Here is a 13,160-nt window from a genome sequence, read left to right as displayed (position 1 = left end):
TTAACACAAGACATATAGTGTGGGACCTCGACAGGTGATGTCTACTGGTTTTGGCAGGTAGAGTTCGTCCCATTTACATAATAAGACCCAAAGACTATAATTTGCCTTTGACACTCACTTCACATCCGCAGTACGTTGCTTGTAAGTCACATCATCCACAAATATATACACGCATGCATGTGATTTTACAATGCATAGGTGCGCGTACTCACTTCAGTATTAGCGTATTCCTATTCTATTCTGTTTGCCTGCGGAGCTATTGAAAAATCACTGTCTGTATGCCCCCATACGCTTCCCAACCTTCCTCTCACGATCGCTATAAACGATACTCCTGCATTGTTTCCCCATTCTATCTCGATAATAAATGTTATTGAATGTAATACTCTTACAGAGAATTAGTAAACTTATATCCTAGTAAATAATAGGGCTCTTTCTAAGACACAATTTCATTTTAATTTCTTTAGGATCCCCTCATATCTCACATTGAAACTCAAAAGCACTTTCGTGAACTAGATAGTCTGCACACATAAACCGAAACCGCTGATTTAGACTGCTACGTCACTAACTACACTATCTGATCAAAAGTATCTGGACACCTGTTCGAGGGCATTGATATAAGCTGTGTCACCACTTCGCCATTATGACGGTTTGAACTCTATTGGTGACATTTTCTATGAGGTAGTTGAATTTCTGAAGATAAAGCCGAAACCAGATACGGCAGGGATGTTGCACGCTGGGATCTGGTGCATAGTCACCGTGATAACTCATCCCAGATTCATTCCGTTGGATTTAAGTCGTGATTCTGAGTAGGCCACTCCACTTCAGAAATGTTACTGTCCACGAACCATTGTCTAACAGATGCTGTTTTATGAAAGGACGGATTATCATGCTGATGCAGACAGCCATAGTCTCCGAAGTGTTCCTCTACTTTACGTAATACACAATTCTCCAAAATATGTTCATATCCTTCCGCGTTTAGCGTTTCTTAAGAGCAATAAGAGAACCACAGTCTACCTGCGAAAAACATCTGATACCACAACGCTCACTCCTCTGTTCTTCGTTGTTGGCACTACACTTGCTGGCAGATAACTTTTCCAGGCAGTCCCTAAACCCAAACCCTTCCATCGGATTGCCACATTGTATAGTGTGATTCATAGCTCCATATAACTCGCTACCGGTCATCTACTGCGAAGTGGCGTTGCCCTTTAGGCTACATCATGCATCACTTACCACTGACTATCGAAATGTGTGCTTTGTGACGAGTTACTTGACTACTGTACTACTGGGGAGCATTGGCAAAGGACCCAGAGAAATGGAAGGAAATTGTAGAAGAGGCCAAGGCTCATCATGAGCTATAGAGCCAAGAAAGAAGAAGACTGACTCCTTCCGCTGATTTCATGCGATTTTTTTAGTTACCTTCTGCTATGCCCCGCGTCCCTTTACGACAGTACGAGAGGTCTGCCTGGTCTTGGTTTCAGTGAGTTTGTTCCTTCGCGAATCCACTTCACAATGACAATCCTAACAGTCCACTTGGGCAGCTTTAGAAAGGTTGAACTGTCCCTGACGGATCTGTAGCTCATGTGACATCCAGTGACTAGCCAATGTCTGAAATCACTGAGTTCTTCTGTCCTACCTATTCTGCTGTTACTGCTCTGAACACAGTACTCCTCGACTCCTCTTATCCTGATGGATCCATCTCTCATGACGTCTAGCAGTGAGTTCCACATTACATGGGGATGACCAGATACTTTTAATCAGACATTATACGAATCAGCCGATGGAGATAGGTGCAAACGCAGTTAACGTATGTACTGCACCATCCATAAAGAATACTGCACGTTTGGAAATCTGCGTCATTAGTTCTAATTTTGTATACTGTGCCGGACTCAGTATCTGTATAATAATGGCGCTACTTCTTCCACTAATCACTGTTTCAGTGCAAATTTATTATGCCTTTGCAAGTGATTATGCCAGTCTTCAGGGAGTTACTTCTTCTGTTTAGAGATGCATTATGATGTTAGCAAAGTATAGCGTACCGAAAACCTGTGACGAAAGGCATTAAGGATAACATCTGCAATGTGTGGCAATTCGCAAACAGTAAATACTAAAATGGGGAATGGAAAACAAGTATTTGGAATGGGCTGGTAATTATTGGTTTGTCCACAATTAGAATTATTTTTCCTGAGCATGAGCTCTTCTATAAACTAGAGTCTCACAATAGCAAAAAGAAAGAAAGCAATGAAGTTTACCAGGGTAATTAAGAATGTCCCAGTACTATCACACTGGCATTTTTCCGTTTGATTTTCCAAATACGCAAGAATTATATGTATTTTTCTTACAAACTTACCGAATTAACTTTCATCTGACATATAGCACGCGTAAATTTCACAAAATCTTTTCCCAAACGCCACACTGTTCATTTCGTCTTCAATTCCGTAAGATACATATTGAGTATAGCCCACCATTAATAATGTGTGCTCTGTGACGATAGGCCAATTTTTGCTGATAAACAAGCAGCTGAGCAGAGAATTCACGTAACAATTACTGTTAGAGATGGTGACAAGTATTGTTTTGTATGCAGCGACAGAATTCAAAAATATTTACCCCGAAGTTTCTGAATGACTCTGAAACCATCTTCGACTTCCTCTGGATAAATCGTGGGAATATTCATTTATTTCAGTTAGTTTTGCCACCCTATTTCTGGTTTCGGAGCCACACAAATTTCCAGTCGTCGAAACTGTAAGGTATGGAAACAATGCTTTCTGTTTACTTTAAATGGTTGTCCACTTGTTAGTGTCTCATGTATCATTACTCTCAGCTATCGTACAGTGTGTGTAACTGACATGCATATATCTTGTTACAGGGAAGGTCGGCATCACAATTAACAATATGTGGTACGAACCTGCCACCGACTCTGCAGCGGACATAGAGGCAGCAGAACGCAAGATGCAATTCTACGTAAGTACCAGGAGATCTTATAACCTTTATTCACAACAGCATTACTATAAGGTATTACAAGAAGAATGTTTAGCTCACTTAGAGGGAGATGGAAGGCTCTCGTTAACTCGATACACCATTACACCACGTAACTATAGAGCCACTCAAAGTTAATTGGTAGCTAAATCTGAATAACTGTTACTTAAGCCTGTCTTTCATTCAATATGGGACAATGCTCTGAGGGATAAGAAAAAAAAATTGTTATCAGGAACAATAAAGACGAACTGCTACCCAATGAATGACTTTGTCAACATTGTTTACAGGACTTATACCCATAACTTAACAGCCATCATAAACCTAAATACGAGTTTTGTGAACGTTTGTACCCATACAATAATGCTAGATTCTACATATCCTTAAAATATTGCGATTTTTCGTTTCCATTTAAAAATGACATCTACAGTTTTTGAACCTGATTCGTTATCTTGGACACAAAACATAGGATCCGTCGAACTGAATGCAGTTACTTATCGACATTGCTGTTCTCACGATTTCAAACGACAGCAACGTTAAGGATTTCAAGTTTGTAAAATAACTTATCGCTGTTGGGAGGATCTGAAAATTGAAACAAATGAATGAAAATAGTCTGGTTCAACACCTCATCAACAAAGAAGCCATTAGAGTCAACGTAGAGATTCGGAAAGGAGACACGTAGTATAAGAAATCGGAAGAGTCGCTTTCAATTGATCCATCCCAGCATTTTCCTTAGTCAACATAGGTAAATCATGGAAAATCTATATCTGAATGGAAAATATAATTTGCGTGTATAAAGATAAATGGCTAGACGGGACTTTGAACCATCGTCCTGTGGAACTCGAGTAGTGTCTTAACCACTACACCACCACGACTGAATGTATCTAACAATTTTAGAAATTTATAGAGACAAGTCGTTCATATACGAAGCAAATGTTTGATACAGTGGCATCAAATCGGGGTTTAGAAGTGCCTAAACCAACAATAATTCACATGTTCTCATAATGTTGTGTATTAAATGTGGCGCAAATGTTGCCAATGATGAAAGTAAACCTCGGGCAATGCTACAAATAAATCTGTTACCACAAACTTTATTTCGTTCTGACATTTGTTGGCTTCGCCTACTGATAACTAAATTGTCACTTTGAAGCTTCACTTAGGTATCTAGCTCCGCTACATGTGAGTCTGTCACCATAACTATATACTTCCAGTCTGGCCTGTACAGTCACCCAATTTTCACGGCCGAGGGAGACTGGCCTGAGGTGGTGAAGCAGAGAGTGGCGGCAAACAGTAAGGCTGCGGGCTACCCCAGGTCTCGACTCGTGGAGCTCACGCCAGAGGAGGTGGAGTATATCAAGGGTGAGTAAACAACACCAGCCACAGCATCGTCTGGCCTGATGGACTTTTCCAGCTTGAATACCATCCGTTGTAAAGGTTTTTTTAATTAAGTCTTGGTTTCACATGAACGCTGTGCGAAAACTACAAGATATATCAAAGGACTGAGCATCTCTCCAAGTTTCGATCCGTTAACACGCCGTGGCGTAGTTGCACAGCGCATCACTGGGGGAGGGGGGAAAACCGTGCCAGAAGATGGCGAATAATGGAGCGATGTGAGCGTTTTTGGCGTTCCTGAATTCGCCGAATGTGAGTCAGTATTGATGGTTCAGCGACAATTTCGAACAAAATATCAGGAGAAGGCTCCAACAGACATACGAAACCATTGGTGGTACTACACATTCCGAGGACTACCTGTTCATATGGTGCGAGGAAAACAGGCTGACAGGGATCGTCGGCTGATAAAGTGGAGTGCGAGAGGAAGTAAACTGTCTCAATGGTCACAAACATCTGCATGTAAAACCAATACTGGCTCCAGTTGTTACAGGCATTGACTACTTTGGAAAATAAGCTTCGTTCTGAATGTTGTGGCTACTGGAGAAAGATGGGTTTTCACTGAAGTTGGTACTTAGTGGTACTTAGTGACAAAGTCACGTTCCATGTGTCTGGAAAAGTGAATTGTCAGAACGTGCATGTTTTCGGTACAGACTATCCACACGAGTGTGTGGAACACATTTGTGGTTTGGATAAAGTTAACTTCTTTTGTGTCATGTCCTCTTAAAATTTTATGGAGAAAATTGCAACTGGTTTCATGTGCCTGTACACGCTGCAGCAATGGCTAGTGGCATACTTATGGCAAGACAGTGGAGACTTCATTTTGCAACAAGATTTGCTCCACCACACTTTCTTTCGATGTGCTTGATTTCCTTAATGTCAAATTACCACAGCGTTTTTGTTTGTGGGAGTACCAACACGACTCTTCTATTCTTCAGAGGCCCGCACGGTCACCTGACTTAAATCCATGCGTTTCTTCTTGCGTAGTTATCTAAAAGATCGTGTGTTGCTGCCTCCACTGCCACATAATTTGGAAGAGTTTCAAGGAGGGCTAATTATGGCAGATACTTACACTACCTGTGACGTGTTTGGAAGTGTGTGGCAAGAGTGTGCGTATTTTAATTCGTACGCACATCTTAAACGTTACCCAGTTTTAGCACTTTTAATGTAAGTTAAAAACTCCACTGATATTGATTTATTTCTGTTTCTCTCGCAGCTGTCTTCTGAAACCTCAGAGGTACTTATGAATAAGCCTGTACTAAAGCCATGCACAAATAACATCCCCATAGCTAAGAGCTGAAGTGTCTGTAGCGTCATAGATGACTATCATACTTGCACTCAAGGAATACTTCATTCTCTTTATTCCTTGCCCTTTTGATTCAAACAGAAAAGTCATTCAGGAAGGAGCAGTACTTTGAAAACATGGTACCTTTTTTCTTTATTTTGGTTAGTTCATTCCACTATTTAAATTGTTTTCTGGGGCCAGACTCTCCTCAGATTTTAGGATTTTGAATGAGGTACTGCTATCTGACGAAACTCGTACTAGCCTAATGTCATGCTATTCTTCGCAAAATATCAAACTGGAAACTTTTCCGCTGTTCCAACATGTCTCGCATATTTTCTCTGGAGTTCAAGTCGGTTGATTTCTCAGGCCAATCGAGATGCAATAGGGTAGGCGAGTGTCCAGAAATCCGGTCACATATTCTTCCAGCCCGGAGAACTTTGCTGTTGTCTTTATGTACCTGTCTGAGCAAAGGTCCCTTGCGAGGTGACAGATTCGAAATGTTCACTGAATCCAATTCCTGTCTCAATGTTCCCTCGCTAAAAGTTGTGAATGGACCCTCATTCACTGCCTGCGACAATTCCTGTCCGGTTAAGTAGCGATTTTGATTCAGAAGGCTTGAAACGAGTCTCTCGTCCTTCTCATCTACATCTACATCTTACTCCGCATGCAACCTACCGGTGTGTGGCGGAGAGTATTTCTGGTGCCGCCAACTGATCCTCCTTTCCACGTTCCACTGCGAATAGCGCGTGGGAAGAATGACTGTCGGTAAGCCTCTGTGTTAGCTCTAGTTTCTCGAACTTTCCCGTTGTGGTCATTTCGTGAGATGTTTGTGGGGGGAAGTAATATGTTGTCCGACTCTTCCTAGAAAGTGATCTCTAGAAATTTTAATAGTAAACTTGTTTTATGTGGCCTTTCCACTTAAGATGGCTCTGGGTAGTTACTCCAAAATATTTTAGGCCTGTTTCACACTGGGACACTGGTGACGGTCGCCAGTGATGGTCATCGGTGACTGTGGTGAACACTCCTGGATCGCTGGTGTCCGACACCACAGGTATTGCCAACTGATTAGTTAGTAAAATGGACTTGTAGGGGTAGCAACTAAATTTCGCTAGCCTTTTATGGTCATACAAGCTTGTCTCATTGAAATCAGGTACAATATTCTTTATAATTTCTTGCCACGCATTCGTTTTCATCACTTTGTTGCTATAGTAATCCTTTTCACATCCCAAATAGCAGGGCGACTTTCTACTTCACTTACAAAATCTTCCGTGTTAATCAAATCTAAACTCGTGGCTACAATGTGTACAGTATAATGTACAAAGAAAGTTTCGCGTCACTGTCTCAGAAATGGCTGCCTATCGGTTGGCAAATCTGCAGCTCTCTCTCTCTGTGATCTGTTTTCCAGTGTGAACACTCCAACTCAAACTGATGCATGACTGGTGGTCACTGATGTAAACACTGACTTTGTCCGTCACATGTGGCGATGGTGAGTCACTGCTGGGTCACAGTACCTCGGCGAGGCAGTGTAGTGTACCGGTGTGAATGTTCTAGTTCAAACGAATGTATCTCTGTCGGTGACCGTCGCTGGTGACCATCACCACTGTCCCAGTGTGAAACAGGCCTTACAGTCGACACTGTTTCCAGCAATTTGTCATCTATATCGTTGTTATACAGTTGCGGATTTTTTTCTGTGTATTTGCAGTATGTTTAGGGTCATTGCTGAGGTGTCTATTACGGATTTATGGATCCCATAGCCTCTCTTTGTTGGTATTTAATATAGGCCAAGCTTGAAGATGCCACAACTTCGTCTCCAAAAGTCCATCTCCACTGCAAGCAACTTGTTTCTCTGACGCTTATATTATATTAACCACGTTTCTCCTCCTTACGCAGCGATGTTTATCACAACGGAATATTATGTCACCAGTGTGACCCTTTTCGTTATTCCAAAAGACTGACTTCAGTTGTCATCTGGTCTTCCTGCTCTGCCCCTATTTATCATATATGTACTCGTCACTTCTTCCGTCTGATGATATCATAATCCCCAGACTCTTACTGTTGTGAATTGGCAGGAGCCAATTCACGGGGTTTGGAGGAAGCCGAAATGCACGCTTTTAAGCTCACGTAGATTGGCGTGAGGTCTGGAACAAGGTCAGAGAAATAAGACTAGCAAAACAGGAGGTAACTGGTAGAATACTTAACTTTAATCCACAATTGGTGTACATCGGTCTGACGGTACAGGCATCGCAAGTTAAATATCAAATGCTATGGCACCTTGCTAGGTCGTAGCAAATGACGTAGCTGAAGGCTATGCTAACTATCGTCTCGGCAAATGAGAGCGTAATTTGTCAGTAAACCTTTCCTAGCAAAATCGGCTGTACAACTGGGGCGTGTGCCAGGACGTCTCTCTAGACCTGCCGTGTGGTGGCGCTCGGTCTGCAATCACTGACAGTGTCGACACGCGGGTCCGACGTATACTAATGGACCGCGGCCGATTTAAAGGCTACCACCTAGCAAGTGTGGTGTCTGGCAGTGACACCACACTTACATCCTCTGATCTTGCTGGCTCTAGCCTCCACATCCTCTATGGCACTGATGCCAACTTCCAGATGCTCAATTTTTATCGCGCTTACTGTCAGGCCCCATCTTTCATACTCCTCTTTTAACTCCCGAAGTATGTACATAGCATCATCCTGGTCACCTACTGCAATGACTCGTCATCGGCAAAGAGAAGTGTATATAAGATTTCATCCCTTACACGGACTCCCATGTCCTCACATACGTTCCTCCAGGTTAGAAGTGCTTTTTCTACATGGGCATAAAATAGCGTCATGCTGTAGTATACCATTGGCGTAGACCTTTTGCAACTAAAACTCTGGTTACACTGAATGTCCTGCTTTGAACGGCACTAACATCATTCATATATAACTGTTTAACTGCTCTGATGTAAACAGCTGACAAGCCACTATTCTTTGTACTTTCCCACAGATTGTTTTGTGGTAGCTATTATACATTTGAAAATGGTTTCACAGTGAAAACAGCACAGTAATTAAAATAATAATAATAATAATGGGCTTTTTCAGCCAACTTAATATCAACCAGAGGGGTACACGGTTTTCTCTCAGACATTTTATGGTGGCAATTGACGCAGGCGATACTCAGTATTACGCTTTTCCATCGATATGAGAAAAATCTGTTGCTTTTGCGACTTACGTACTATTTACTGTGGCCTGTGTGTTATATTGTTAAAGAAACAAGGTTACACATTTGTAAAAAGGCTCTGTCAACTTGACAGTGGACTGTCTTATTTCAGGCACGTCTGACTTCTACGGACTGAACCACTACACGGCCTACCCAGTCTCAGACGGCTCCAGCGGCTACGACCCCTCCATGGAATTTGACGCGGGCGTCGTTATCGGGGAATACACGGACGCACCGCAGGCTGCATCCACCTGGCTCAGGGTTCGTAGTCTCTATGTTCACTGAATCACTCATACTTGTCCGTCTTCTGTACTGCGTATGTGTTCTATGAGACATTTGGTGAAAGTGAATCAGAGCGCTGGAAGAGAGTCGGCTTAGAACAGCGAAGTGCTGTCGTCGGATAACACAATTCCCACAAATTTATTCCTCAACTGAGGCCAGGTTTGATAGCGGGACTTCTCTTACAAAGAAACTCACTCTTTACATTTGCTCGTCTGCTTACTATATCCTACTTGCTTCGTTCATCATGCAGTATTCGTCTTATAAGGTAGCAAAATTCCTTCGATTCGTCTACTAAGTATCACAAAAAATTTGACGTCAAGTTTAATTCAAGTTTCGTTTCTGTCACCTGTATTTATGCTATAAGATGTATTTTTTGTTGCTTTTTGCAAAAAAAAATGGTTCAAATGGCTCTGAGCACTATGGGACTCAACTGCTGAGGTCATTAGTCCCCTAGAACTTAGAACTAGTTAAACCTAACTAACCTAAGGACATCACAAACATCCATGCCCGAGGCAGGATTCGAACCTGCGACCGTAGCGGTCTTGCGGTTCCAGACTGCAGCGCCTTTAACCGCACGGCCACTTCGGCCGGCTTGCTTTTTGCAATCCTCGGTGATACTCGAAATGACACAGTTCCTATAATGTGCTGAAAAACGCGTAAATTCTTCACCAGTTTTTCACACTTACGTTGTACTGTTCACAGTCTGTCCGATAATACCTTTATCGTTTGTTATAAATGAGTGCTAATTCTCTACAACGTTCACTAAACATTTTGGTTCCTGTGCTACAGTCCCGTCATTAATAGGTGATCGACTTGTACGGCAAATAATAGCGTGATCATTTCAAACTGTAATAACTATGGAGTGAACCCTAGCAATACCAAATAATTTTCCATAAGGTGCGTTTCAACAGAGAGAGGCGATATTTATGCCCACGCCCAAAACAAGTTTAAAAGAACAAAATTCATAAAATGTTGATGGATTAGATTAACAACATACTTTTAAAGAGATACTGATGTGTGCGTAAAGTCCTGAACCTGCAGATACTGAAATGACGTTCAATGTGGAAAATGACTGCTACTTAAGACTTAAATTCCTGGGATAAGTTTACCTAAAAATTGAAACATTTGGCGAATCTGGTAGGAGAATTCATTAAAAACAAAAATATTTTTCTGTATATTAAGTAGGTGACTAGATTACAATATTTGCAAAGGGTGAGCATAAAGCAACCCCGCCCCCCCCCCCCCCCTTAATATTGCGAGGGTTAATACTTCTGCAGAGTTGTTTCAAACACTTGAGCAACAGTTTGTGGCTCCACGAGTCGCTATTACACACTTTGTTCCACGAGGTTAAATGTTAGGTGAATTCCACAATTCCTTGATCTTTTAACGTCTGCTGATAAACATTCGCGTTTGTACTACACAATGTTCTGGGGGAGAGACATTTTTCTGCTGAAAATTCCAGTCTCATAACACAAATCCGTGATGATTCTCCGAGAGCTTCAGTTTTTACATCTTCAAAGACAATCCGAACTGAAACATCTGTACATGTATTTTTGCGTCGTTGCCCTTAATATCAATGAATTTGGTAACCAATCTAATTGCCACGTTATCCTTGCAGAGCACTCCTTGGGCCTTCCGCAAGCTGTTCAACTGGCTCGCGCAGCACTACCCTGGCTACCCAATCTTCGTCATGGAGAACGGCTGGTCGGACACTGGAGAGCTCGAGGACCAGGGCCGAATAGACTACTACGCTGTGAGTGTTCTGTCCAATTCTTTCGATTCGATCAACATTATCATAAACTTCTCTGGTACATCTTCTAAGACAAAGAAAAGATGCAACACGAAAGAATTTCCAGAATGGGACAGAAACTGATAGATGCGACTCACACCTACAGACAAACGATTACAATTTCAAGAAAATTAGAATATTTGTTCATGAGAACAATCTTCACAAATTGAGCAAGACAATAACGAAATAGTCCACCTCTGGTTCTTTTCTTAGCAGTTTTTCGGTTTGGCATTGACTGACAGAGTTGTAGGATGTTCTCTCGACAGATATTGTGCCAATTCTGGCAAGGTGCCATGTTAGATCCTCAATATTACGCTCTGGTATGAGGACCGCACCCATAATGCTCCAAAATTTCTCAACTGGGTAGAGATCCGGCGACTTTGCTGGCCATGTTTTGAAAAAATATGCAATAAACGATAATAAATTTACGTTACGTCCTTAGTGGTTCTAAGATTGACAAGTTCTACATTTCGTGTGTTGTAAAACTCAAAAATATTACAACAATATCCCAATTATCTTTTTATCAAGAATGAAGACAAGCAACATAAACTCTTGCCATGTGACGGCTGGCATAATCTTGCTGAAACGTCAGGTCAGGATGGCTTTCCAATGATAGGCATCAAAATGGGGCATAGGATGTTGTCAAAATACTGTTGTGCTGTAAGGTGCAGCGGATGACAACCAAAGGGTTCCTCCTATGAAAAGAAATGGAACACCAGACCACCACTCCTGGTTATCGGCCTGTACGGTGGGGGAGAGTCAGGTTAGTATTCCATCAATTTCCGGGGAGTCTTTCGCCTGGAATCTCACGGAATGCAGTAGAATTGTCTTCAGTGATGACTCTTGCTTCAAACTGAGCCCTGATGACCAGTGAATAAGCTTCTGGAGGCGCCCTGAACAGCAGTGGGATACCAGTCTGACTGTTTACGAAACTGTTACACAGCATTACATTATTCTGTCAGTGGTTTCGTCATCCTTATGATTAAGGTAATGTCATAGGGTCTCTTTCTGAAAATAAAGTTTTTTTCTGTTCACAGTCCTACTTGTCTGCTATGCTCAAGGCTATTAATGAAGATGGTGTTGACGTAATCGGCTACACAGCTTGGAGCCTCCTGGATAACTTCGAGTGGGGCACAGGATTCACGTAAGTAAAGCCAGATGATTGCATTCTATTGTCATCAAACATTATGGACAGTTCTTCAGACCACCTGACCTCTCAGTATCACAATCAGATGGCTCAGTAACATTTGGTATATGCAAATGTCCATTATGTGTACGAACGTGTTACATGCATTTCTGTTATTATACCAAAACATTTCTCCCGGCTTCAGCACTTACCTGTAATCTATTGCCACCCATCATCATAAATTAATAGATCATGTGTATTTTTGTGGGGCAATTAACTCGATAATTACAAACACACTGTAGTTAGATCCATAAAAATGCCTCCACTTCATATACAGATCGTTCAGATATTGTACTTCTCGGTTGTTTCAGGACCAGATTTGGACTTCACCATGTGGATTTCAACGATCCAGATCGCACAAGGACACCCAAGGCGTCCAGCAAATTTCTTGGACAAATCTTCAAAACGAAAACCCTTCCTGCTGAGTACCTAAACTAATTTACAAGAAGTATTGGACAGTCGAAACAATAAATATTTGCATAAATAAAGCACTTAATGTTTGTTTCGTGATCTCCATTGCATCCATATTCCATGCCAGACATACCTGAAGTGAGTCTTTGGTATGTGACTTAAGTGCTGTGATCTCCCTTCATCTGTCTTTAACTGCCTGGAAAACAGTGAAATATGTGTGCAGATTTTCCCATTTTAAGATGCCATGTACAAGTTGCTCCTTCGCTCAGCTGTATTTAAAAATTTAGGGAGAATCTTAAATTTCATCAAAAAGCACCGTGTGCTTTGTATTCTGGTGGATGACTGAACCACACTTCTTCGAGGAGGATTTCCACCACAATCCTTGTCTTTAACTACACAATTTATACGTGTACAACATCCAACCATAGTAAAACTTCCTGGCAGATTAAAACTGTGTGCCGGACCGAGACTCGAACTCGGGACCTTTGCCCTTCGCGGGCAAGTGAAGCTGTGAGGACGGGGCGTCAGTCGTGCTTGGGTAGCTCAGATGGTAGAGCACTTGCCCGCGAAAGGCAAAGGTTCCGAGTTCGAGTCTCGGTCCTGCACACAGTTTTAACCTTCCAGGAAGTTTCATATCAGCGCACACTCCG

General features: G+C 42.0%; 1 protein-coding gene across 1 annotated transcript in view; it reads left to right on the top strand.

The window, feature by feature from the left end:
* LOC124622901 (myrosinase 1-like) overlaps positions 1 to 12,537 on the top strand; it is a 35,584-nt gene extending 23,047 nt beyond the window's left edge. Inside the window, exons 6-10 of the mRNA XM_047148690.1 lie at positions 2,864 to 2,941; positions 4,283 to 4,329; positions 10,743 to 10,877; positions 11,951 to 12,057; positions 12,411 to 12,537. Of these exons, the coding sequence (XP_047004646.1) occupies positions 2,864 to 2,941; positions 4,283 to 4,329; positions 10,743 to 10,877; positions 11,951 to 12,057; positions 12,411 to 12,537 (494 nt within the window). The remainder of the gene's footprint in view (positions 1 to 2,863; positions 2,942 to 4,282; positions 4,330 to 10,742; positions 10,878 to 11,950; positions 12,058 to 12,410) is intronic.
* Positions 12,538 to 13,160: the final 623 nt, after the last annotated feature.

The sequence above is a fragment of the Schistocerca americana genome, chromosome 7, assembly GCF_021461395.2.
Source record: "Schistocerca americana isolate TAMUIC-IGC-003095 chromosome 7, iqSchAmer2.1, whole genome shotgun sequence".
Taxonomy (NCBI): Eukaryota; Metazoa; Arthropoda; class Insecta; order Orthoptera; family Acrididae; genus Schistocerca; species Schistocerca americana.
The sequence above is the reverse complement of the archived record's forward strand: the minus strand, read 5'-3'. Positions and strand labels throughout refer to the sequence as shown.